Consider the following 26,679-nt stretch of genomic DNA (forward strand, 5'->3'; position numbering starts at 1 on the left):
AATCTATTCATTTAGTTACAGAAATTTGGACTGGACAAAGGACCAAACCCTGACCTGCAACAAACTGGCTATCCTAAAAAGATATTCCATGCAAGTGGAAATAAAAAGAAAGAATGGATAGCTATATACTTATATTACACAAAGCAGACTTTAACTCAAAGCTATAACAAGATATAAAGAAGGGCATTATAAAATGATGAAGGGATCAATTCATCAAGAGGATAATATTTGTAAATATTTACGCACCCAACAGAGGGGCAGCTAAGTATACAAAGCAAGTATTAACAGATCTGAAGGGAGAAATTAACAGCAATACAGTAACAGTAGGGGACTTCAATACCCTCTTCAATCATGGATAGATCTTCCAGACAGAAAATCAAGAAACACTGGACTTAAAACTACATCTTAGACCAGATGGACTTAACAGATGTCTACAGAGCATTCCATGCTGCCCCTACCTACTCTGTAAACCTATCGTTAAGAGAAAAGAAAATCTGGAGTGCCTGGGTGGCTCAGTCGGTTAAGCCGTCCTACTCTTGATTTCAGCTCAGGTCATGATCTCAGGGCCCTGAGATCAAAACCGTATCAGGCTCCGTACTGGGGCATAGAGCCTGCTTGAGATTCTCTCTTTCTCCCTCTGCCACTCCCCCACCCCCCAACCCCTGCTTGCGTGCTCTCTTGCTCTGAAAAAAAGAAAAAAAGAAAATCTAAATACTTTGACTTTTCTACCTACAGAAAAGTATAAAATATTTTCATAGCATCTCTAAACTAAAAATGATTTGAGAAATCAGTTCAAGCTCAGGTTCTAGATGTAAAAACAAATAACTTGCTCAAAGACACACAACTAACTACCTAGGGTCTAAGCCAGAACCAGCAGTCTCAGGAAACTAGAGCCATAAGAGAGTAACCCCACCCCACTGGGACAACAACGGATTATGTCCCAACCTGGATTCTTGCCTACTCTACCTTAAAGATTACTTAACAAAAAAGAAAAAATAACTTTTTCAGGACATTTACATAGTTTTAGTTAATCCACATCATTTTCTACATGGGACCATTTCAGAAAGTGAGAGGGAAGGAGAGGAATGCATTGAGGAGGTGAGGTGAGGGAAGTACAGCCAAGGATTTATGGGATCCTGGTGGCTAGGGAAATTGAATAGAATTATTAATTCTTTCTTGTATTACTATCAATGTGTATTTCTTTTCTCCTCTTGACTCATCCTTTTTTTTTTTTTTTTTTTTTTTTAAGCATACTACAGCAGCATGGTTTCCTCCCATCCAAGTACTAACCAGGCCCAACCTGCTTAGCTTCCAAGATCAGATGAGATGAGACACGTTCAGGGTGGTATGCCCATATACTAGCAGCATGGTCATCTGCTCAAAGAGTGACTTCATTTTTTTTTCCCCCTCAAAGAGTGACTTTAAAAAGTTATACAAAACAAAATTAATTTCACTACTTACCAATTAGAAAGAGCCTGCAAAGCTGCATTCATATAACAAGTATTTCCAATATTTTTCAAACCTGTAAGACCTATTAAGAAAAATCACAAATCATGTCATCATTCAATAATGCAATGACTTAATTTTATAAATGTTTACTGAATATGTAACTATATATGGTACTTATTATGGTTCTCAAACTATGTTAAGAAAATACAAAATAGAAGTGCCTGGCTGGCTTAATTGGTGGAGCATGTGACTCTTTATCTTGGGGTTTTGAGTTCGAACCCCACAATGGGTGTAGAGATTACTCAAAAAATTAAAAATTTTTAAAAAAATACATTATGGAAATACAAAATAACATCTTGAACAACTCAGACTGCAGGCTTATACAAGTGTTAATTTTCAGATAATTATTTAAATACACATTTAAAAAATTAAAATTCCCTTGTATCAATGACAAAACACAAAACTTGTACTGTATTATATACAGATAGTTTATACTAAGAATTGTGGGCTTTGGTAAAGTGATGTCAGAGAAACCAAGCATCGATCAAAGCTGTCAGTCTGCTTTCCTTGCAAATACAATTTTACAAGACCAAATTTTTTTTTTGGTCATCAACATCTGTAGAGTCCCTTTCACTTCTGGAGCTTGAAAATTTCACATTCCATAGTTTCCTAAAGAAACGCAATGCCATACAAAGGAGTGACAGGAGAATTATTTTACCTCTTGCCTTAAGTTCATCTTCTTCTTCCACTTCTATGTCCAAATCATCAAATACAGCAACCAGAGGAGTTTTTAATGTTGTATTACTGGGTATTTTAAAATCCTTGATAACAGAAAAGACAGCCAACTTGAAAAAATCCTTTATGTTAGATTTTTTTTTTAATTTTATCTCATATACATCTACAGTCTAAAAGTTAAGAGATGTTATTTTAAAACTATTAAGAACAAACTCTGGTATTACTAATCAGAATAAAATTTACATTTATATCTTGAAAGCATTAAGGATCCACACTAGGTAAGAGCATGTCACTCTATCTATATTAAAATATGTATCTGAGTAAGAAAGCCACTTGTGACTTTTCTGAATTTAAACACAATTAACTGAATTCAGTGAATTCCAATCCAATTCAGTGAGATCACATTACGGCTAAAAAAAAATCTAAGTGCAATACCCTACATTGTCTTTTCAGAGTTTTCTAACTTTTTACAGGAAAAAAATACTTCAGTTTGTCTATCATAACACACCAACTTAACTGTAGACTTCTACAATCTCTCCTGATATTTCTACCAACTTATTTTGCACCCTTTTGTGCATATGAAATAGTTCACTTGTTTTAAGTAGTAATATTTCACAATTAGTTTCCAAGTATTGGCTTAACTCAAAGGTTATAAATACTGATCTGTTGGTCAAACGCCAGCCCATACTTAAAAAAAAAAGAAAGAAAGAAAGAAAAAGGAGACAAATCCTAACAAAAGAAAAACTTGGATCTAATTTTTTTAAAAACTGAGAAAGCTCACATAAAACTCAGATTATACAAGTTCTCTTGTAAAAGAAGAAGATCAAACTACAGTGAACCCATTTAGCAACACTCAGTTAAAGGAGGAAACTGAAGAGCAGCATGCACTTAGCATGTGCTCTGCTTCTCCAACTTATTACAGCCTTATCCTACCTCTACGACGCATGCATATGTACTTTTATACCTGCCCACTTTATCCATTTATTTTACTTTCCTGGTATCTGTAGATACTGAACATTTGAGTTGGCCCCATATTCTTACTTAGTTATATTTAAGTACAGAGACTTAAAAAAAATCATTTAAAATTTTACCTCCCAGAAAAAATTTCTATTTAAAAATCTTATTAATGATATTTGAATGGTTTCCAATATTATTATTTTATAATTAATGTTCCAACGAATTAGGTTCAAAGAGCATATAAATTTAATACTAAAAAAATTTGTATGACTAACATTTTTTCTTCTAATTTCTTCAACAACGGAATCAGGAAATTGCATGAAGTTAAATTCATGCCTTTTATGTATTATAAATATAACTCACTAGAGAATTATTTACAGGCCATCAGAAAAGTATCAGTACATTTATTCCACCAGATTCAACATTAAGAGTATGAAACCTCAGGGCACCTAGGTGGGACAGGAGGTTGAGCTACAGACTCTTGGTTTTGGCTCAGGTCGTGCTCTCATGGTCACGAGATCGAGCCCCGCATTGGGCTCCACACTCAGCACGGAATCTGCTTGAGATTCTCTCTCCCTCTGCCTCTGGCCCTCCTGCTTGTTCTCTCTCTTTTTAAGATAAATAATAAATCTTTAAAACAAAAAAAGAGTATGCAATCTGGCAGAAATGGCAACAGACAGCTATTTTAACTTACTCTTCTTTAGTCAGGGATGATTATTTTGTCAATGTACTTTTATGTATGTTTCTTTTTTGTGAACTATCTGCACTTATTTTTTCAACCACCTTTGAGTATTACCCTTATAAATTGTTATTAGTTCCTTATGTGATTAAACTTTAAGTTACCACATTTTTGTTAATAACGCAAGAGTGTTCACGAAAATTTACTTTCAAACTATCAAGGCATTTGAAAAAGACAAAAAACACATTTCTGAATGATAAATAAGTATCAGTGGGAGAAACAGTATTAGTAATGTGGTGATTTACCCACTAGAGCCATTCAACAGTGAAACTAGAAATGCAACACGTTATACCTTGTCTAAAACCTAATCATTTTAGTTATAGAATGTATATGGCAAGTGAATTTATTAGCATAAATGTCCACTATCAAAATGTGATACAAAGATATAAAAGAAAAATAGAGAAGAGTTAGTATCAAGTAAGAAAAGTATAGAAAATACAACGTGATTTTTATGATACACGAGGAAAAAACTGACTAATGTGTTAACTAAACCATACAGAGCAAATGAGCAGAAAAAGTTAGAAGCCACTGTTCTAATTTTTTCATTTCCTTTTTCCTGTTTTTATATGACTGGAAAATTCTCAAAATTAAGTGATTAATCTTTGCAAGCCTACACATATTTTGGAACCAAAGGTCAATGCTAAGTTTTAAGATATCCTATCTGGTTTTTGATAAATTAGTAAAAGGTTCTTAGTAACATAAATGGGGGTAGAGAGGGGAGAGAAATGAAGAAAAGGCAGCTGAATTAGTATTTGTAATTCCCTATCAAAGAAAGGCTGCCCCCTCTCCTAGAACCAGATTGCTAGAAAAAGATACATTTTTTAAACCAGTTTTTTTTTTAAGTTTTAAAAACTCAACAGGTGCTTTTCCATCTTCAGACAGTGGGCTTCAATCTTACCATAACCTATCATTCTACAAAAGAACTAAGGCCAGCCTCTGTTTCAATCAAGAAAAAAAGGCATATTACATAAATTTTTAAAGTACAAATTAGGTGCAGTTGTTTTAAATTTCAACTACATGACAAATTCTAAAATCACTACCTGAAAATGTATGATATTTTAATTAAATAAAGTTAGATTATTACCTGGACACTGTTTTCTTGTGTTTGCTGAAGTGGTCTTACATGAGGCAAAGAAGGCTGAGTTCCTAATTTCCTATCCAAAAATACTTCTTTGCTGCAAGCATAACACCATACTCGAAGAGTGGTAAGGTTCACAGTTAGATAATGCTTTGTCTCCTATATAATTTCACAGGAGAAGAGAAGAGGAACCAAAATTAGATACAGTTGAAAACATTTCAAAAGTTCATATAGGGGGGCACCTAACTGGCTCAGTTGGAAGAGCATGGGACCCTTAATCTTCGGGTCATGAGTTCAACCCCCATGCTGGGTGTAGAGATTATTAAAAAAATAAATAAATGTAAAAAAAAAAATCATATAAGAGGGGTGGCCTGGCTGGCTCAGTTGGTTAAGTGACCAAATCTTGATTTTGGCTAAGGTCATGGTCTCAAGTGAGATTAAGCCCCGCATCAGGCTCTGCACTCAGTGGAGTCTGCTTCTCTCTCCCACTGCCCCTCCCCTTGTTCGCTCGCGCTCTCTCTCTCTCTCTCAAATAAACAAATAAATTTTTAAAAATCACGTAAGATAAAACGCTGGCCTTTGATGAATAACAATATACTCAAAAGAGGAGAGTTAAAACTGAACACCAAAAACACATTCTTCAGGTAAACTGCTAAAGTACAGTATCTAACCCTACTCTAGAAATTATTCTATTGCCATTTTTGTATCACTGTTCAGCATAAAGACAAACACATGAGTAACACTCTGTTTTACAGTTAGCAAATAAGTGTAACACAAGAAAATAATTGACAAAAGCACAGTAACTATTCTAGAAGATCAGAGTGGCAAAACAATGAGTCCAAAGACATGAGTTAAAGCAAAAGACAGCTCAAGCAATAGTAAATGCATCATCCTGGATATATAAAACTTCAGCCTTTCTCAAGTAGAGTTCTGTGAGAGAATTTGTGCCCTATAGAAAATTATTTTAGTACTATTTTCTCAATTCTCCTAAAAATGATACATAGTACTACCATTTTAGATGAACAAAAGACAAGTAACTTATGTATAATCATGCCTGAGGCTGTGGGATATTCAGGCTTAATTAATTCTCTTGAGGAACCCTGACTGAGAACAACTGATGCTATAGAAATATCAATGTGAAAGAGACAGTTCATTCTCAAGAAACTTCCAGTTTAGAATGGGATTTCTACCTAATACTATAAAAGAGGCACGCCAGAATTACACACGAGCACCGAACCACCAGGGTGAAGTAGAAAGGGAACTCCAGCTAAGAGGATGTGCAGGAGAAGGTAATAAGAGTTGAGACCTGAAGTTAGCCAGGCCCCATCACAAGCAGAGGCACGTGCCACTCTTAGCTTCAATCTATACATCTCCTAAAATTCCAACTAACATCTTCATAAATCAGGAGGCATACTTCTTAAATCATTACTCTCTTAATTACAACCTCAATCTAATATTGACCTCAGCAATTTCCCTCCCCACCTTTTAAAAAGTGTAAGCTAAGATTTAACTGCTCTTATATGAAAAAGGGCAAAATTTTGAACTGAAACTTGAAATAATGTTGTATTTGCTTTCCTTTTCCTTCAGGCTCTCTTTAAAAAAGATCTTACTTGAAAATTTTCTGTACATTGTGAGATATATGGAATTGTTGAATCACTGTATTGTACACCTGAAACTAATATAACACCATATGTTAACTGGAATTAAAATAAAAACTTAAAAAGCAAGCAAGCAAGCAAGCAAATAAATATACAAATAGATAGAAAAAAATTTCTATATCATACCTGAGAGTGTATGGTGCTGTGATCTACTTGTGATTCACCACAGCCAACATATGAACACCTATTCTATAAATAATTATACAAAAAGAAAAACAAGGCATTTTATAATGTGTAAAATGTACAATAACATTGCAATTACAATTGTTCTGATCACACATTTTAACTGAATGACCAAGTGACTTTACACAGTTATTTTAACCAAAAGGTATTAGCAACAGAAGAATAAAATGAGAATATTTCTAAGCTAAAAGCTATGTCATCTCTGATAAAAGACAAGCATAAAATATTTTAATGATTTACTAAAACTCTGCAAAAGCACTCCAAGTTAAAACCCGAAGTTCACAGTGTAATTTTTGTTATCAGTAATGATCTTTTTTAAGTATATTCATTTATGAAATCCTTTAAGTGTCAAAAAAAATCTTAAGAGTTACCCTTATTCAGATATAAATTTTTATAATACTAAACTTTTGAAAAGAAACATATACATACCTCCAGGCATGCCCAAAGATTTGGTCCTCTGACTTTACAATCCTGACAAGTACCCTATGAAACAAAAATCACATAGACAACATTATCATTATATTGACACAGCCAAACACATACAATTGACTAGTAATATTATACTAAAAATTAGAACTCATGAACACAGAGTATTGTAGTAATTTATTGAAAAAATACATATTTGGGGGAAAAAAGGATAATTTTTTAAGGAATGAAAAAACCCTATATCTTACATGAGATTTTTGTATTAAGTCGTCTTTCGTTATTTCACCAACTGAATCCAAATGTGGACAATGATTTCGAAAAGCTGCCATTTTGTTAGAAATCTTTTCCTGTCTCCCAAGTATTTCCAAATGAGGCAATACCTACAGAACAAATCACCAAAAAATGTTAATTAAAAAAATGCTAATATATTAAAAATGATTAATATAAAGGACAGGGTACCTGGGTGGCTCAGTCAGGTAATGACTGCCTTCATCTCAGGTCATGATCTTGGGGTCCTGGGATCAAGCCCTGCATCGGGCTCCCTCAGCAGGGACTCTGCTTTTCCCTCTCCATCTGCCCCTGCCCCCACTCCTGTGCATGCACTCGCACATGCGCTAATAAATTATTTAAAAAAAAATAAAAATAAAATAAAGGCTAAAAAATAAGCATATGTGTTTACAAGCCTACCCTAGTAGAATGTATTTTGCAAATATACCTAGATTACTTTCATAATTTAACATGCACATTGACAATTTCTCTATAAAATTAACATTTTATTAAAATTGACACCTATGTATCACTGTAAATTTGTTTCTGCATTACTTTTACTGCTTTTTCCCCTTTCTCTCTCCCATTTCACATTTTAGAATATAAATAAAAGGGAAAAAATTTGAGTTATTCAATTTAAGTACTCTTATACATTTTTTTTTTTAAAGATTAACCCTTAGGCTGGAAAAGGAATTAAAGGGAAAGAATACTCAAATGGAAACATTTGTTTTCACACTAGCAGCAGCCCCTAGTGATGATATAAATCAAACTGTCTGCTATCTTAGCAATATACCAAGATGGTCACAGATCAGAATTTCTCAACTGTTGGCACCATTAACACTTCGGGCCAGATCTTTGTTGTGGGAGTTTGTACTGTGCATTGTAAGGTAATTAGCAACATTCTTGCTTCTACCCATTAGATGCCAGAACACCCTCACCATTCTGAGCTTCAACAACTACAGGATAAAATTATGTCCTCAAAGGGACAAAATTGTCCCACAGTAAAAAACCACATTATCACAAGATCCTTTCAACAACCCTGAGGTAGAATACATTATCTTCATTTCATATAAGGCTAAGAGAGGCAAACCTGACTGACTTCCCATTGTTAGCATTTGGCAGAACAAGGATTTCGATCTACCTATGTATCTTATGGGTAAGAACAAAACTCTGAAGTCTAACAGAATTGATGATACCAATAAGAGCAGAACGGCATAACTAACTTATGGGGCTATTTTAAGGATTAAATGAAGGAGTACATGTCAAGTGTGTATATACACACAACATAGTACTACACATACACAAGCACATAAAATTTTATTAGGCACTCTACAGCATCCCATTATATACTTTTTTTTATATATGACCAGTAAGGTTTCATACTTCCTTTCCCCATAAGACCACAAGTTTAAGACTCAGGTTCCCATATCAATTACAATTTCCTAATATTCTTCAGGAGTTTCCTCAATTCCATTAAAATAAACAGAAGGCAAAATGTTTTGCAATCCCAATACAGTTAACTGCCTCCAAGATATCACAATATTATGAACATAACTTATGAGAAAAAGAATAATAGGAATACTATAATGTCACTAAATTTTATCTGTCTCCACTGCAAATCTTATGAATCATAGAGGTAACTGATATACAGCATTCAACGCATAGAAATTTTATGATTGGTTCAAGTAAAGTGAGTGATTTCCAGGTAAAAGTCTCAAGTTGAAAATTCAGTACTTCTAGGTCTTCTTTGGATGTACATTCTTAATAACAAGGCTTTTCATGCCCTTAGTTTATCTTTGGGGTTTGAGAACACTATTTAGGAAAAAAAATAAGAAACTTACTAGGAAAGACTTGTTAAATATTAACACATTAGTGAACACATTAAACAAAAAGTTTCAATGAAATCAAATGAGTCCAATATTATCTTGCAACCTACAAAATGCAATGGAAATCACCCTGGGGGTTAATAGTGAATAAATAGTTATTTCTAAACATTACATTATTACATAAGATTAGGGATTATCTTATTACATAAGATAGCCTGGGAGGCTCAGTCGGTTAAGCATCCAACTCTTGATTTCGGTTGAGGTCATGATCTCAGGATCATGAGATCGAGCGTGCATCAGCTCTGCACTCAGCAGGAAGTCTGCTTGAGATTCTTTCCCTCTGCCCCTCCCCATGCTTGTGTGTGTGTGTGTACATGCACTCTCTCTCTAAAATAATAAATAAATCATTAAACATTACTTTATTACATAAGTTAAATAGCCATGCTCCAGACTTTCAGATGCATGAAGTTAAACTTAAAATAACTGTTAATATTTTCTATTTCTTATTTATGTTTTAAGAAGAGTGTGGCAATCTTTCCTACCTCTCACTTCCTTTTGTGCTTAGATATTTCTTTCCTCTCATCCAATTACCTCTACTGCCAGCCATTATGGAGTAACAGGAAACAGATTTACACTCTCACCTTAATTAATTAAAAAGCCAGACAAAATGTATAAAACAATGGTTATCAGACATCGGACAATAGGCAATGAGGCAACTACTCCACCTTACTGACTAGAAAGAATTTCTAGGCCATAGTACACATAGGAGAAAACCCAAACAGAGTCTAGCAATCTCCTTGAGTTGAAGGGACAGAACTAAAAATGCAGAGAGGCCAATGTGCCTAGAATTCACAAGGCAGAGTAAGAGAAAGAACTAAACACAGACCAAATAAACTCGTGAGATTTGTAGAGGGCTACCGTTAGGTTTTCAGCTGAGAACTGATAAGCACACATGTGCATGTGATTACCCTAAGCAAGGGAAAGAACTACTAAAAGCGAGTAGGTAGAACAATCCTTACAGCCAACACATATCTGCTTGTGCCCCCATCAGTAAGAATTTAAAGCCTTCATAATCCAGAAAAAACAAAGTACTCAGACGGTATTACCTCAGTAATAGGAAATAAAGTATCCCTAGACTAAAAACTACTTTCGCTCTGCCTTTAAAAAACTCAAAGCAAGTATTACAGGGCCAGACTACTCCCAAGGAATAAAAAAATAATAATAATAAAATAAAACAAAACACCAGACAAGATAATAAAAATGGCAATGCCTGGCATCCAATCAAAAATTATAAGACAAGAATGCAAGCTGGTACAGCCACTCTGGAAAACAGTATGGAGGTTCCTCAAAAAGTTGAAAACAGAGCTACCCTATGACCCAGCAATTGCACTACTGGATATTCACCCCAAAGATACAAATGTAGTGATCCAAAGGGGCACCTGCACCCCAATGTTTAGAGCAGCAATGTCCACAATAGCCAAAATATGGGAAGAGCCCAGATATCCATCAACAGATGAATGGATAAACATGATATGTATTTATATATACACAATGGAATACTACTCAGCCATCAAAAAATGAAACCTTGCCACTTGCAATGACGTGGTTGGAACTAGAGGGTATTATGCTAAGCAAAATAAGTCAATCAAAGAAAGACAATTATATGATCTCAATGTGGAATTTAAGAAACAAGGCAGAGGATCACAGTGGAAGAGAGGAAAAAATAAAACAAGGCAAAATCAGAGAGGGAGACAAACCATAAGAGACTCTTAACAGTAGAAAACAAACTGAGGTAACTGGAGGGGAAGGGGGGTAGGGGGTTGGGGTCACTGGGTAATGGACATTAAGGAAGGCACATGATGTAATGAGCACTGGGTATTATATAAGACTGATGAATCACTGAACTCTACCTCTAGAAACCAATAATATGTTACATGTTAATTAATTGAATTTAACTTAAAAAAATACTAAAAAAAAAAAAAGTATTGAGAAATAATCTTGTCCAGCATGACTATACCTCTCCTGTCTACCCGCCCTAGTTTTCAGGCCACCCATCTGCTGTCTTAAGCCCATTCTCTTGAAATGTCCCTGTGCTATGAAGATGCCCATGGGGCAATAACCATATTTATGTTGCTCTATACTGTATCATATTTTGTCATCATTCAGTTATAAAATCTTTTATAATTAAAAAAGTTACAAGGTATACAAAGAAGAAAAATCAGATCCACAGCAAGGAAAAAGAAAAAAGAGATCCAGAGATAACACAGATGACAAGATAAAGGATACACATTTTATTTTTTATTTATTTATTTTTTAAGTAGGCTCCAGGCCCAGCTGGAGCCCAACACAGGGTTTGAACTCACAACCCTGAGATCAAGACCTGAGCTGAGATCAAGAATCGGACACTCTACCAACTAAGCCACCCAGGTGCCCCAACAACACACATTTTAAAGAGAAACTACACTGCAAATTGAAATACAAAAAAAGACTGAGAAAATTAAACAAGAGGATCACTCAGCTGGGTGCAAAAGTCCAGATTTTATGAAAACAAAATCCTATAAATTAAAGCAACAAAATGAACTCAAAGCACAAGACACATGAACAAATTACACCATGGCACATTAAAAACAAGTTGATTAAGGGGGGCAGTGCAGGTCACTGACTTCCCCACCGCACCCTCCATGGGGCTGCCTTGCAGGCTAAGCACAGCTAAAAAACCAAACAAGCTGTTTAAAATAGTAATAAAAAGAACCTCTCCAAAGTAGCCAAGAAAGGCCAATAATGTGTGCTGGAAACAATGCAAGCCAGAAGACAGCAGAGCAATATCTGCACAGTATTGAAAGATCACTGTCAACCTAGAATCCCATACCTAGGAAAACGGCTTTCAAAATAAAGACCTCTTATAAAAGTGCTGAAGGAGGGGCACCTGGGCAGCTCAGTCGGTTAAGCGTCTGCCTCGGGCTCAGGTCATGATCCCAGGGTCCTGGGATTGAGCCTGCTTCAGGCTCCCTGCTCAGCGGGGAGTCTGCTTCTCCCTCTCCCTCTGCCCCCCACCCCCAACTCATGTTCTCTCCTGCATGCCCTGCTCTCTCACAAATAAATAAATCTTTAAAATAAACAAAATAAAAATGCTGTAAGAATTTATTACCAGCATACCTGCACTATAAAACCTACATATATGCTTCAATATTTTTTTCATGCTCATATAATCAAATATACAAATAGAGACCTACATAGCCTTTTTTGGCCAATAATACAGACATCCCTCTCAACTTTTTCTTGGATACACATGTCATGATGCATGCACTGCATAAATTATTCAATTAATTCTTCTACAGATAAATATTCTCTTTCTTTCCATATTCTGCCATTAAAAATACCCATATAATCTTGGGATGCTTGGCTGGTTTGGTTGGCGGAGTGTGTGACTCTTGATCTCGGGATTCTGAGTTTGAGCCCCATGTTATAAAGATTACTTAAAAAAAACAAAGTCTTAAAAAAAAAATCCATATAATCTTAATACAGGCCAGTTTGTAAAAACATATTTTGCAAGATTACATTTCAAAAATTATACAACTTACATTTCCACTAATAAGGGAATATACCATTTTCTGAACAGCAACACCATTTTCTCTACCACCAATAAACATCACTGTTTTTTTTACTTTTACCATTTAATAGGTGTATTGTTAGATTTCACTGGTACTTTAATTTGTATTACTTGACAACCAGTGAGTTTGAGTCTGAGTGTCTTTCCATGAGTTTTATGGCCTCCTAGATTTGCTCTTTTATTAACTGCTTCTTTGAATCTTTTGTCTTTTTCTTTTTTACTACTGGGTCCATAATCTCTTCTTGTAAAATTAATCCTCTCTTCTGGATTCAAATAGAATTTCTACACTGCAAATATTTTTTCAAACTTACTACTTATTTTTTAATTTTGATGAAATACACACAAATTTATCATCTTAGCCATTTCTAAGTGTACAGTTCAGCAACATTCTGTACATTCACATTGTTGTACAATCTCCAGAACTCTTCATCTTGCAAAACTGAAACTCCACAGCCATTAAATAGGAGCTCTCCATTCAACCTCCCACCGGCCCCTGGCAACCACCATTCTACTTTATCTCTATGAATTTGACTAGTCTGGGGGTCCAAAGAGGTTTTCAGTGGAATTATACAGTATGTCTTTGTGATGACGTATTCTCACTTAGCCTAATGTCCTAAAGATTCATCCATTTTGTAAGCATGTCAGAATTTCCTTCCTTTTCCAGGCTGAATAACATTCAGTTGCAGTGTATATAACACATTTTGTTAATTCATTCACCCATTACTGAACATTTGGGTTGCTTCCACCTTTTGGCTATTGTGAATAATGCTGCATGTGAACACAGCTGTACAACTATCTCTTCAAATCCTTGCTGCTTCTTTTGGGTGCACAGGTGTACATACCTGTCTGACTCAGTTGGTAGAACAAGCAACTCTTGATCTTGGGGCTGTAAGTCTGAGATCCATGTTGGGTGTGGCGATTACTTAAATAAATAAATAAATAAACTTAAAAAGAAATTGCTGGATCATATGGTAATTCTATTTTTAAGTTTTTGAGGAATCACCATACTCTGCATATACATATATACCAGCAGCCATAGTGGCTGCACCATTTTACAATCCCAGTCCAATGCACAAGGGTTCCAATTTCTCTACATCCTCCCCAACCCTTACTTTTCGGGGGGGGGGGGGGTGTTCTGGTTTTTTGATAATAGCTATCCTAATAGGTGTGAGGTGATCTCACTGTGGTTTTGATTTGCATTCCCCTAATGATTAATAATGTTGAGTATCTTTTCATGTATCCATTAGCCATATATTTATATACCCTCTTCAGAGAAATGTCTATTCAACTCCTTTGTTTTTTAATTGGGTTGTTCACTTCTTTTTGTTGTTGAGTTTTATGAGTCCTTTACATATTCTGGGTATTTAACTCCTTATCAGATATATGATTTGCAATATATTTTCACCCATTCCATAAGTTGCCTTTTCACTCTTGACTGTGCCCTCTGATGCATCGCATTTAATGTGATATAGCCAAATTTATCTATTTACCTTTGTTGCCTGTGCTTTTGGCGTCATATCCAAGGAATCACTGCCAAATCCAATGTCACACATGTTTTCTTCTAAGCATTTTAGTTCTTATGCTCAGGCCTTTCATTCACTGCAGTCAATTTTTCTATGTGGTGTAATGTAAGCATCCAACTTCTTATGTTTGCATGTGGGTATATAATTTGCCCAATTTCCTTGGTTAAAAAGACTCCCCCCCCCCTTTGAACAGTGTTAACACTCTGGTCAAAAAACATTTGATCATATATATTAAGGTTATTTAGACTCTATGCTATTCCACCAGCTTACGTCTGTCTTAGTACCAATACTGTTAACTTTCTTACAGCATCTTTTATCATTAAAGGCTTTAATTTTTATGAAATCAAACATGTCTCTTATAATACCTTGAGTTTCTAATCTTAAAATTTCCTAGTCTATATAGCTAAAGCTGTAGAATAACCTTAAATATTTTTTAAACAAGGCTTTAATCCATCTGGGGTTTATCTTAAGACAGGAACCCAATTTTATTTTCTTCCAGATGGGCAGACAGTTGTACCAGCACCACTTACTCCACAATCTACCCCTTACCCACTGAACTGTAATACTATCTTTACCTTTATTACACTTGCACATATTTCTGGATCCTTCATTTTGTTTCACTGATCTACTTATGCCAATACCATATTTAATGTGAATACACAAAATGTAGCGTATTTGGATAACTAAGACATTCCTCCCACACTACTCCTTTTCAGTTTCCTTGGCTATTGTCTGAATATACTGAAAAACATGATAGTTTTACCTCTTGTCTTCCAATATTAATACTAATTATTTAACCTCATTGTTTTAATGCATTTACTAGAATCTCTAAGGCAATGTTAAATATAAAAATGATTGTTAAAAAAAAGTGATTTTGAGCATTCATGTCTGGGTCCTTATTTTAATAGTTTAGCCATTTAGGATACTTGCTATAATTTCCTCCTATTCTTAATTTACTTTGATTTTTTTAATAAGAATTATTTTTTTAAAGTAAGCTCTAAGCCCAACATGGGGACTGAACTCACAACACCAAGACCAAGAGCCATATGCTCTACTGACTGAGCCAGCAAGGTGCCCCTAATTAGAAATGGTCTTTTTTTTTTTTAGATATAGATTTTATTTATTTGAGAGAGAGCGAGCAAGCGACATAAGGAGCCAGGGGAGGGGCAGAGAGAGGGAGCCCAATGTGGGGGCTCGATCCTGGGGCTCTGGGATCATGACCTGAGCCAAAGGCAGATGTTCAACTGACTGCACCATCCAGGCACACCAGAATTGGTCTTAATGAACTTTATTAAATGTCTTCTCAGCAGCTCCTGATGATTTACTATATTCCTCATTTCATCCATTGATATAATCTATTAACAGATTTGATATGAATAATCCTTGCAATGGTATACCCTATGGGTCAAAATGTACTATTAGTCTGTTGCTTCTTATCTAGTTCTATTGGCTAATATTGTATTTAGAAATTTTGCAAGTGAAATTGACCTTTCGGGGTAACATTTTTATCAGGGAAAAAAGTACGTGTACTTCACAGAATACATTCAGTAGCTTTGCATCTTCTATACCATAGAAAAGGTTTTATTATTTATTATTGTATGTTCTTTATAAATTAAATGAAACTCAGCTGTGAAATTATCTGTTATGATGCCTCTTTGCAGGACATATCTTCAATCATCTTTTGACCCTTGAGTGGGAATGGGTCAATTCAAGTTTTTCACTTCTTGGATCAAATTTACTAATTTATATTTTGCTATTAAATCATGCATGCCCTCTCAATTTCAACTTTACATCATAGCATGCATGTAATATTTTCAAGAAAATTTGCATAACATTCCATTAATCTCCCCTATATCCATGCTTCTTTGATGTTTCCTTTCTCGTTCCTAATCTTGTGCATTTTTACTTGATTTTTTTTTTCTTCTACAAGGGTTTATCCAGTTCATCGGTCTTTGCAAAGAACCAGCTCTGCGATTTATCCTTTCCACTATTTTTGTTCTGTTGTTTCCAATTCCATTAATTACAGTTTTGTCTTTAATTTCCATGTCCTGGGGCACCTGGGTGGCTCAGCCGTTAAACATCTGCCTTCGGCTCAAGTCATGATCTCAGGGTCCTGGGATCAAGCCCCGCATCAGGCTCCCTGCTCGGTGGGAAGCCTGCTTCTCCCTCTCCCACTCCCCTTGCTTGTGTTCCCTCTCTCGCTATCTCTCTCTGCCAAATAAATAAATAAAATCTTTTAAAAAATAATAATAATTTCCATGTCCTATTTGGTTTTGATTTTATTTTCTTAATCCCTAAATATGAGTACTAAATTCTCTCTTTTTTTTTTTACTTAATAAAAGTATTTAATTAGTACGCATTTTCCTCTAAATACCAATGTTGGCCAATTAAATGGAAATTTTCTCATTGCTTTCTAGTTTTAATCTCACTTTTGATTTTACAATGTTTTAAGTCCATCATTAGAAGAATGGATATATACATAAAACGTACATTCACAAATGACTACTACACAACAGTTTAACCACTTGAAATGGATGGATAATTTATCAACAGCGATAGACGTAAAGTACATAATGTTGGACTGGAAAAAAAGGAAGATACAGAATGAAACGTACTGTATGAAACCACTAAAGCAAAAAATTTAAAACCTGCATTATGGCACACTATATCTAGATGTAGACATCCTCTAAAAATATAGTTGTTGAAGGTTATGTACTCTGTTGCCTCAGAGCAAAGAAATGGGGACTGGGGAAGATTAAGTACTCTCTGTTCTGGTGTCTGGTATTAATTATTTGGTATCTAAACAATTTAATGAGAACTAGTGATGTAAACAAAAGCTAATAATTTGTATCAAGGCAATTTAGTATTCGTTATAATTAAACATAACACTATCAAAATAGAAGGCCCTTAATATTCTAGTTACCTAGGTTTACTCAATTAATTCACTATGGTAACAAAATCATTCTTTTATTCCTTCTTTTGATAAAGATTTACTGGGAGTAGGATATTTAGACACAATAGGGCAAAGCAACAGGGGTTCGAAGTTATATCAATTTCTTCTCCAGTGTCTACCAAAAGAAAGAAGGCATGCATGCTTTCACTCTGGTCTGACAATTTGTCCAGGGAAGACAGGTACTAGGCATTAGAAAAGACCGACAACACAAAAGCAGTGAAAATAAATGTATATGAAAATGCCTTTTGTTTAGTATATAGATGTAGATCCCACAAAACTCTTGAGATTCCTCTAGAAGCTTGTGGTTCACAGTATGGGAATCACTAGGGAACACAAGAAAATTCAAGCTCAGCATGGAAATGAAGGCTTTCAATAGTTGACCTCAATTTGTCCTTGCCTTTGCAATCTTTCATATGGCAGCCTTTTCCTCTCTCTACCCTAACTAGACTTATTTGAAATTTTCTCAGCCTTATATTGATGGCAATAACCCCAACTAAAAAATGTTCCTGGTTCAATTCATGCGCTATGAAGTACAGTTCAATTGCCCATCTGCAGATACAAACCTGCTTCTGAAGATACTACTTTTAAGCAGGGGGAAGGAGGAATACCTTGGCAGTACAATCAAGTTTCATGCCTAAAATTCTGGCTTTGCCACCCAAATAACAGAAGAGCACATATTCAAATTTTAGGAAAAGAAAAAGGATCTGTGTTATTAATATTTGTTACACATCAGTACATAGTTGGCGACCCAATAAGAACATTTTAATATTGAGAAACCATCTGCATTCCATCATCTAATCTATTCCAAAAGGTAAAGCTATTATAGAGAGTCAGGTTCTAGCAACCATGAGAAAAAATTTATGTCAGGAAAACTGGTAAATAATTTAATAGTTATAGAGAAGATTGATATGAATCCAGAAAGTCCCTACTAGCAGGTGGCAGAACTGTTGTTATTTTTAACAAAAATCTGGATAAAGGCACAGAAGACAGGCTTGTGAAATCTCGTTATAAAATTATAAAAATTAAGTTTTTTAGGGGTGCCTGGCTGGCTCAGTAGGTAGAGTATGTGACTCTTGATCCCAGGGTCATACGTTCGAGCCCCATGTTGGGCAGAGTTTACTAAAAAAAAAAAAAAAAAAGATAAAGCCTAAAAAAATAAATTTTTTAATGTAATTTTTATAGATGATGGAAAGTAAAGAGTACACTTATGATGTATAGAATTGTTGAATCACTACACTGTACACCTGAAACTAATACACCATTATATGTTAACTATACTGAAAGAAAAATTAAAACAATAAAAAATTAATTAAACTGAAAATCATAGTTTTTTTTTTAAGATTTCATTTATTCATTTGAGAGAGAGCACAAGTAGTGAGGAGAGGGTGGGCAGAGGGAGAGGGAGAAGCAGGCTCCCCGCTGAGCAAGGAGCCTGAAGTGGGGCTGGATCCCAAGACCTGGAGATCATGACCTGAGCCGAAGGCAGAAGCTTAACCATCTGAGCCACCCAGGTGCCCCCGAAAGTAATAGTTTTTAAAGAAAAAATAAACTATTTGGAAAAATGAGCTAAAATTAACAAAGATAGTCATAACATATTCTATATTAGGGTTCATAGAATCTACTGTCTAAAGTAACACTAAAAAAAGGGGGTTCAGGTATTTAGAATACAGACTCTAGGAGATGCATGGAACAGTGCAATTCTTACTAAATTAATCAATAGGTTTCAGAATAAAAATAGTAATCGGTCTTATCGTATTCATAAACTAGATTATATCTGGAATATTTTATTTATAAAGAATACTAAAAGCTACAGAGTAAGAATACCTTCCAAAGAAATCCTTAAAAATAAATAATATGAAAACTATCTTATAAGACAACACTGTGGCTAAGAGTAGTTTCTGGAGCAAGGATACTTGGATTCAAATCCAAGTTCCACTATGTCCTAGGTTTGTGACCAGGGTTAAGTTATTTCTCTGTACCTCAATTCCCTCATCTATAAAACTGAGATAACCATAAATATCTACCTCATGGAGTTCTGGAGTATATATAAAGTACATATAAAGTGCTGTGGGGCACCTGGGTGGCACAATCTGTTAGGCGTCTGGCTCTTGGTTTCGGCTCAGGTCATGATCTCATGGGTCTTGAGATCTAGCTGCCTCGGGCTCTGCACTCAGTAGGGAGTCTGCTTGAAGATTCCCCCTCTCTTCCCCTCCCCGGACTCAAGAGTGGTTATGCACACATTATCTCTCTTAAATAAATAAATAAATAATTCTTAAATAAATACATATAAAGTGCTTTGAACAGAGTGAGATAGTAAACAATAAAATATTAACTACTATGTGAAATAATTCAAGTATGGACGTTTAGACAGAAGACAAAAGTTGGTGTTTAAATTATTTGGACATAACGATCCTTTAAGTGTGAGGAATCCTTTCTTTTTTATGAATCAGAGAAAGTTAGCAATAGCAAACCCAATCAATGGTGAAGATTTTCAATGATTAGAGCTCCGGAAGTAGGTGGAAAAACTCCTCAACTCCCCTTCACTTGATAGGACAATTCTGAGGCAGTTCTACAAAAATCTCCACAGGATTAACGCCCCCAACACACACCAGATTCCATTCATTGGCTTCTTCCCCCTTCCCTCTTTACCCACTCTTTCACTGCTGCTTCCAGCATCTCACCTGCACCCATCTCACTTTTTGTATTTTTTAAGTAAGCTCTACTGTCCAACATGGGGCTCAAACTCATGACCCCAAGATCAAGGTTCACATGTTCTACCAACTGAGCCAGCCAGGCGCCCCTGCACCGATGTTTTATCTAAAGGCCTACTTTCAAGATAGCACTTCAGAGAATCTACAAGGACCACAAAAGTAATGCTATGGACATCTAGCTTAACCTAAAGCTGCCCAAGGAATCTCCTGGTCTCAGTCTTCTCCCAATTACAGCTCATTCTGCATTCATGTGGAATACATACCTCTTCTGGAGGAAGAGGTTTCTATGGAATACATACAAACACCTTTAATGAATGAAGTCTTTCATAGTTTGTCTTTTTCATCTCCTATTAATAACTTACATAACCCATAACTTACTATCAGCCAAATTTTTCTACTGATCCTTTCTTAAATATAACTTGTATCTTTCCAGGAACCCAATTATCTTTATCTAAAATATCTTATATTTTAGAAATGTCCTACAATATTCCCCTTTTGAAAACCTTTCAAAGCTCACTCATCTCAAACACCATCTCTACGGAAGACTCAATAGAAATACTGTCTCCCTCACCTAGATTCCTGGTTATCATATGCATAAGGCACTTACAGTAGTGAAAAAAAAAATCCTACTTGACTAGAAGTTTGACTATAATTTCTTTGAAGGCAGAAACCACATTTCACTCTTTTTATTTTCCAAAGGGCTTTCCCTGGTAAACTCACAGATATTTACTTACTTAGCCTTCTAAAATAACTTAGATACACGCACAATTTTTAAAATATTAGTTCTCAGAGACCCTGGCTGGCTCAGTCAGTAGAGCATGGGACTCAATCTCAGAGTCATGAGTTCAAGCTCCATGATGGACACAGAGCTCACTTTAAAAACATAATAATAATAAAAATAAAAGTTCTCTTAATATATATACTATATACATACATATACTATACTATACAAAATTCATGCTCCTTTTTATAGATGATTATACCACTGTACTTATCTTGTATTCTTTGGAGCTATCCTATTTATCAAAATGCTCTTGCCATCACATGCAGACTTGGAAAAAACAAGTTTAAAAACTACACTAAAGAAGGAGCTGTTACTGGGGCACCTGTTAGGCTCAGTCGGAAGAGCATGTTGCTTTTGATCTGGGGGTTGTGAATTCAAGCTCCATATTCACTGTAGAGATTACTTAAATAATTAAAACTTAAAAAAAAAAAAGCTGTTACTTACAACTTTCTTTTTAAAAGACGTCCATATTTCACATTTCTCACCAAAAATCTTTCATCATTTATGTACTTCATTTTCTTGCAAAGTCCACAGTCTTATTTTATAATTCAGTGCTCTAATATCTATCTGAATTCCAATTTTTATCAAAGGTTATCTCAGCAAGATTATTTCAGACTTTAAGGAAATCCTGATCCTTACACAATTTTGAAATGCTTCTGTCATGGGAAAAGACTTTACTTCTTGGCATTCCTAATTTAGAGACCTGGCATAAGGTTCAACTAAGATTGCACATGTGAAAGGTCACTGAAAATTCTAACAGCAATACATAAAAATTAAAAATTATGTCCTTAACTCGGAATTTCAAATATTTAAAATAAACTACTACAATCTAATGCCATTAAACTGCGCTATTATTTGGTTATTGGTAGTTTATGAAAAACAAAAAAGTGAAAGTTGCCAATAAACAAGATCAAAAATAAGATGCAATCTTAAGTAGGCTATCCCTCTTGCATACAGCAGGTCAAATATTTTATTCCTGGAATGTTTTTCATATGGTCCTTTTCTTCTAATTCTACCAAAGTAAATGAAATAACACAAACCAACCAGCATAATGTAACTATTACTATTACCTTCTTTTAAAATTAGCATCGTCTATCAATAAGATTTCTACTTTTCCCTTTATTTATATTAATATCGTGAATTCATTAATAATATTTGTATTAGGTGCAAGTTAAATAGCTTATTATCTGATTTGGTCGGACCTTCCCAAATGATAAAATAGCCCCAACTAGAAATGGATCGAAGGCAGCCTCGTTATTTTTTAAACAGGTTTTTCTTAAGGAAAAATAATCTAATTAAACTTAAAAAGTTATATAATTCTACACATCTATTAATCAAGAAATCTAGAGATCCTGCGGTAAAATTCATCCTCAGTTTAAAGCCTATGCATGCTCCTGCTAGGATTTTATGCTCTGGCCCAATTTTCCAGGCCTAACACTAATTATGGGAATGTAAACCTTAATAATGTTTAAGTTGAGTGCAAAACACCTAGAAGATTCTCGAACAACAGTTCAATCTGCACCCTGTAAACATCCAAATGAACATTTCGTATTTGGTAAATATATATGAGTAAATGTCTGGGAAACTACACACTATGGAAATCCGACACAAACAAAAGCTGCAGATGGACAGACTGTACGGGATAACCTCTGAAACAACAGGGATCAAATACTGGTCGAAGAAAAATTCCAGGGACGATGACACCCTGGATTTTCCCATTAATAACAATGAATAACGGGGCTTTGGGGCTGCATGAATAGGTCCGATCACCCTAACTGCGCGGCAAAGCGAAACCAGGACCTAGGAGCCAGCGCGCTGCGGGTCTTTCAATCGTCTGCGCCCCCCGTGGGGGCCTGGCAAACCCGAGGGAACACCGTGGAAAGGAGCAGGGCCCCTCTGAGGGATTCGCTTCACCCCTCTAGCCTCCCGCTTCCCAGGGGAGCGCCCCCTGGGGACCCTTCCTCAAATCTGCGACTGACTTGCGTCCTTCGTCGATCCCCGCGGCGGCGGCCACCAGATCATTCCTGTAATGCGGAGCAGACAGACCTAGGCCTTCATCTTGCCCGCGCCCCCACCACCACCCTAGACCAAGAAAAAGAGGGCACTGCAGCGGCTGCAGCTCCAGAGCGCGGGAGCGAGAACCAAGACCAGCCCCTGGCGGCAGGCGAAGCGCCCTTCGGCCCCGCGCCCCTCCCAGGAGCGCCGCGCTCACCTCCACGGCCTTTCCCGCGGGCCCCGCCAGCGCGGCCAACGGTGGCCTGCGGCCGCACCTCCGCAAAATCCTCTTTCACTCCCCGGGATTCGGAGAAGGGAGGCGTCGCATCAGGAGGGCCGGGAAACGGCTCCGCAGCGCTGCCCGCGGGGTCCCCGCCTCCCGCACCGGCCACTTCCCGCAGCAGCCGCAGCTCCTTCCGGTGTCTCCGCGGACGCCGCAGGCGTCTGGAGCGTCGCGGGAGGGCGGGAAGGGGCGGAGCTGCCAAGATAACCTACCCCGCCCCTGGGGCGTGGCCGCGGTGGCTGGGCCCAGGTGCGGAGACCCCGGGCTGCCCTCACCCCTGAGATTTACAGATAAGCCCCGGTGCTGGCACCAGTACTGGCAGAGCAGTTTTAGGCTTCGGGCTCTTGTCGTTTTTACACAGGTTCTCCCACTCTTCTGCATTCACACTATAAGACCTTTAGCAGGTCTTGTCTCAATGCATTAGAGAACTTGCGTTAAGGATGGCCACTGAAGGGCCTCAGGTTTCCGACCTTATGCAAAGAAATATTAGACAACCTAATTCAACGCTGTTTTCTCTCCTCTCCTCTTTCTTCTCCAAACTTCTTAGGGCTTAGATTCTCTGAAAGTAATTGCGTTTCCTTTACCATATCTGCAAGAGAGAAATTCATCTCTCCCGTTTTTCCCTAGGCCAAAATCAAGATCACATGAAATATTTATTGAAACCTTAGCATCAGCTTTGTGCCTAGAGCACTGAAAGAAACCTGCCTTCTATTTTATGTAACTTAAAATCTGTTCACTGATTGTTACGCAAAGAATAAAAACAGTTAAATAAATGAAAATTATTGTTAAAATTGACAGTTCAATCTATCCGATTATCTCTAACTTTGTAGTCTCCAAAATGGGAGCGTGTAGACAAGTACTATGCAAGATGCTCAATCTCCATCAGAATCAAGTAGAAAATATGGGAGCTTCCTCTTCTATTTTTGTGATAAAAGTGGGAAAAAATGAAATTTTGCTAGCTATATAGGGATTGACACCAATACCTCAGTTTGCACCCCCAATGGTCACCTACCTGAGTTCACAGAGAGAGAATGGAGGTTTCACAATTTGGAGGATGCCTATGGCACTACCACTCCTCTCTTTTTTTTTCAGCATATTCCAAAATATTGCAGTTTACATACTACAGGATGTCAGCAATGTGGTTAATTTTTATTTTTAAAAATCAAATATCTACATGTTTTAAATACTATTCCTTTAAGAGATGAGTGATCATAAAAAACATTTGTTCTCTGATGTCTTGTTCTCTTATCAGACTTAAAGGAGAGTTGTATAGAGTCATTTGAAAAAAGCCAGTGTTTGGGGCACCTGGGTAGCCCAGTCCTTAAGCGTCTGCCTTTGGCTCAGGGCGTGATCCCAGCGTTCTGGTATCGAGTCACACATCGGGCTCCTCCGCTGGGAGCCTGCTTCTTCCTCTCCCGCTCCCCTGCTGTGTTCCCTCTCTCACTGGCTGTTTCTCTGTCACATAAATAAAAAAATCTTTAAAAAAAAAGAAAAAAGACAGTGTTTTAAATTTTCTAACATTTGCTATGATAGCAAGAGGCTCTCATCAATATGCTAGTTGCAAAATGTTTTAAAGGTGTACATTTAATATTTAATCAAAGTAAAAATGATGGAGGAGAAGACATGAAAGAAAGGAAGAAGACAAGAAATAGGGATAGGAAGAGGGAGGAAGGAAGACAATTGAGTGGTCATATCAAAACAAATACCTTCTCATTTTTGCACTTGAGTAATGGCAAGTGAAAATGGCACTAAATGTACATTTGATGTTCATATACCTGAGACTGAATTAGCCTTTGCAAATGCTATTCCCCTAGTCAGACATACTACTATCAGATACTCAAAACTTCTATCCCTCATTCATCTCGGCTAATTCCAGCCCTGATATTACTTGTTTAAAGATTTTATTAATTATTATGTTTTTCTTTTTTAGAGAGAGTGATAAGAGAACATGAACGGGGAAGGGCAGAGGGCGAGAGAGAATCTCAAGCCAACTCTTCGACTCTTCTCTTCGCTGAATGCAGAGCCCAACATGGGGCCAGATCTCACAACCCCGAGATCACAACCTCAGCTGAAATCAAGAGTCAGTCGCTTAACCAACTGAGCCACCCAGGAGCCCCTGGATTTTCCTTGTTTAAAGCAACACTCTTCACCCTGCTATTTCTCATTTCCAAATCCTGTTTGTTTCCTTCAGAGAATTTATTATAAATTTTAATTATGTTTGTGTATATTTAATTTTTGCCTATATCCTTGGAACTGTGAGAGCACTCAGTGAGAGCAGTGAGTATTTCTGTCTTGCCCACAATATTCTCATAGTTTAGCATTGAAAGACTCAAATATTTCTTGATTCTCAACTGGGGGTGGTGAGTATTTGCCTCATGGTGGATATGTGGTAATATTACTAGGAGGACTGCAAGAAGAGAAATTAGCTACATTGCTTTGCATTAACATGACAGGAGAGTCCAAAACATCATTAGTGCCACTATTGAGAAACCCTGATTTAAACTGAGGCTTTATAATATGTTTTTGGTTATAAGTGACAGAAACTCAATTAAACTGTTGTTCCCAACGTGATGAACAAGATGGATTTGGTAGGAGACAGGCAGAAACCAATTTTATTGTTTCTCATTATTGTCTCTGAAAATCTCTGAAGATCCCTCTGTTCCTAGAATAAAATATTAGGTAAAGCCTTTAGCTTTTCCAGTCACTCCCAAGTAATTAAGAAGTCCTCCAGTCATGTTCTAATAATAAACAAGTGGTCTTTTCTCCCTGGTATTAAAAAATCCTGTCCAGTGCAATGTCAAAAATCCCCAAACCATACAGGTAAAAAATTATCTGCCATTCCCTCCCTACTCTTTCCCCTGACTGGCTTTTCATTTTGGGCACCTCCTGGATTGAAGAAGACAGGGACAGAAAGGATCTTTCCTGACTACAACAGTTTTAGCTGGGCGTCATTGCCCTCTGGGTATAGCTGAGGTCTGAGGCTGATCTTTCTCTCCTGGAATCATCACTCACCTACAGTCTCTTGACTCAGCAATATATCTTCTGGTGTACCTTATGACATATGCCTCAGTCCTCTAGTTTCCAGGGATCCATCCAAAGGTTAGGATCATCTCACCCATGCAGACAGTCCTATTGGACAGCCTCTCTCAAGATGATCCAATCCATCTCTCTTACATGGGTTCCTCATTTGGTCCACAAAAAGCACATGCATCTTTCACAGAAGTGTGGGCTGTTCCCAATCAGCCCGTGTGCATCTTTTGCTTGGAGTCAGTCTTAGCCAATTGACTTAGGACTTTTCAAATAAGAATCAGTTACCGAGTCTTGTCTGTCTCATATGCCGAAGACCACTTCTCAAGTGGTCCTCTTAAAGCCCTTCAGACATGGCTTGAGATGAGGGGAAAGCATCTACCTCTCTACCCCCATTATAGTACCTTGATTTGGATGGAAAGGTACTTGGCATTGACTTTTGAGGCCTCTGCCAAGAAAATCCATTTTGATCTAC

At 36.7% G+C, this 26,679-nt stretch overlaps 1 protein-coding gene across 2 annotated transcripts in view; it reads right to left on the reverse strand.

Annotated features, from left to right (window-relative positions):
- USP33 (ubiquitin specific peptidase 33) overlaps positions 1–23,335 on the reverse strand; it is a 51,976-nt gene extending 28,641 nt beyond the window's left edge. For both annotated transcript variants that reach the window (XM_045801975.2, XM_045801974.2), the window contains exons 1-7: positions 23,112–23,335; positions 7,474–7,605; positions 7,229–7,282; positions 6,743–6,805; positions 4,965–5,117; positions 2,168–2,270; positions 1,462–1,531 (exon numbers count right to left, since the gene is read on the reverse strand). In XM_045801975.2, coding sequence (XP_045657931.1) covers positions 1,462–1,531; positions 2,168–2,270; positions 4,965–5,117; positions 6,743–6,805; positions 7,229–7,282; positions 7,474–7,554 — 524 coding nt within the window. In that variant the 5' untranslated portion in view covers positions 7,555–7,605; positions 23,112–23,335. The remainder of the gene's footprint in view (positions 1–1,461; positions 1,532–2,167; positions 2,271–4,964; positions 5,118–6,742; positions 6,806–7,228; positions 7,283–7,473; positions 7,606–23,111) is intronic.
- Positions 23,336–26,679: the final 3,344 nt, after the last annotated feature.

Source organism: Ursus americanus, chromosome 12 (assembly GCF_024610735.1).
Source record: "Ursus americanus isolate L20-20 chromosome 12, mUrsAme1.1.p, whole genome shotgun sequence".
In the NCBI taxonomy this organism is placed as follows: domain Eukaryota; kingdom Metazoa; phylum Chordata; class Mammalia; order Carnivora; family Ursidae; genus Ursus; species Ursus americanus.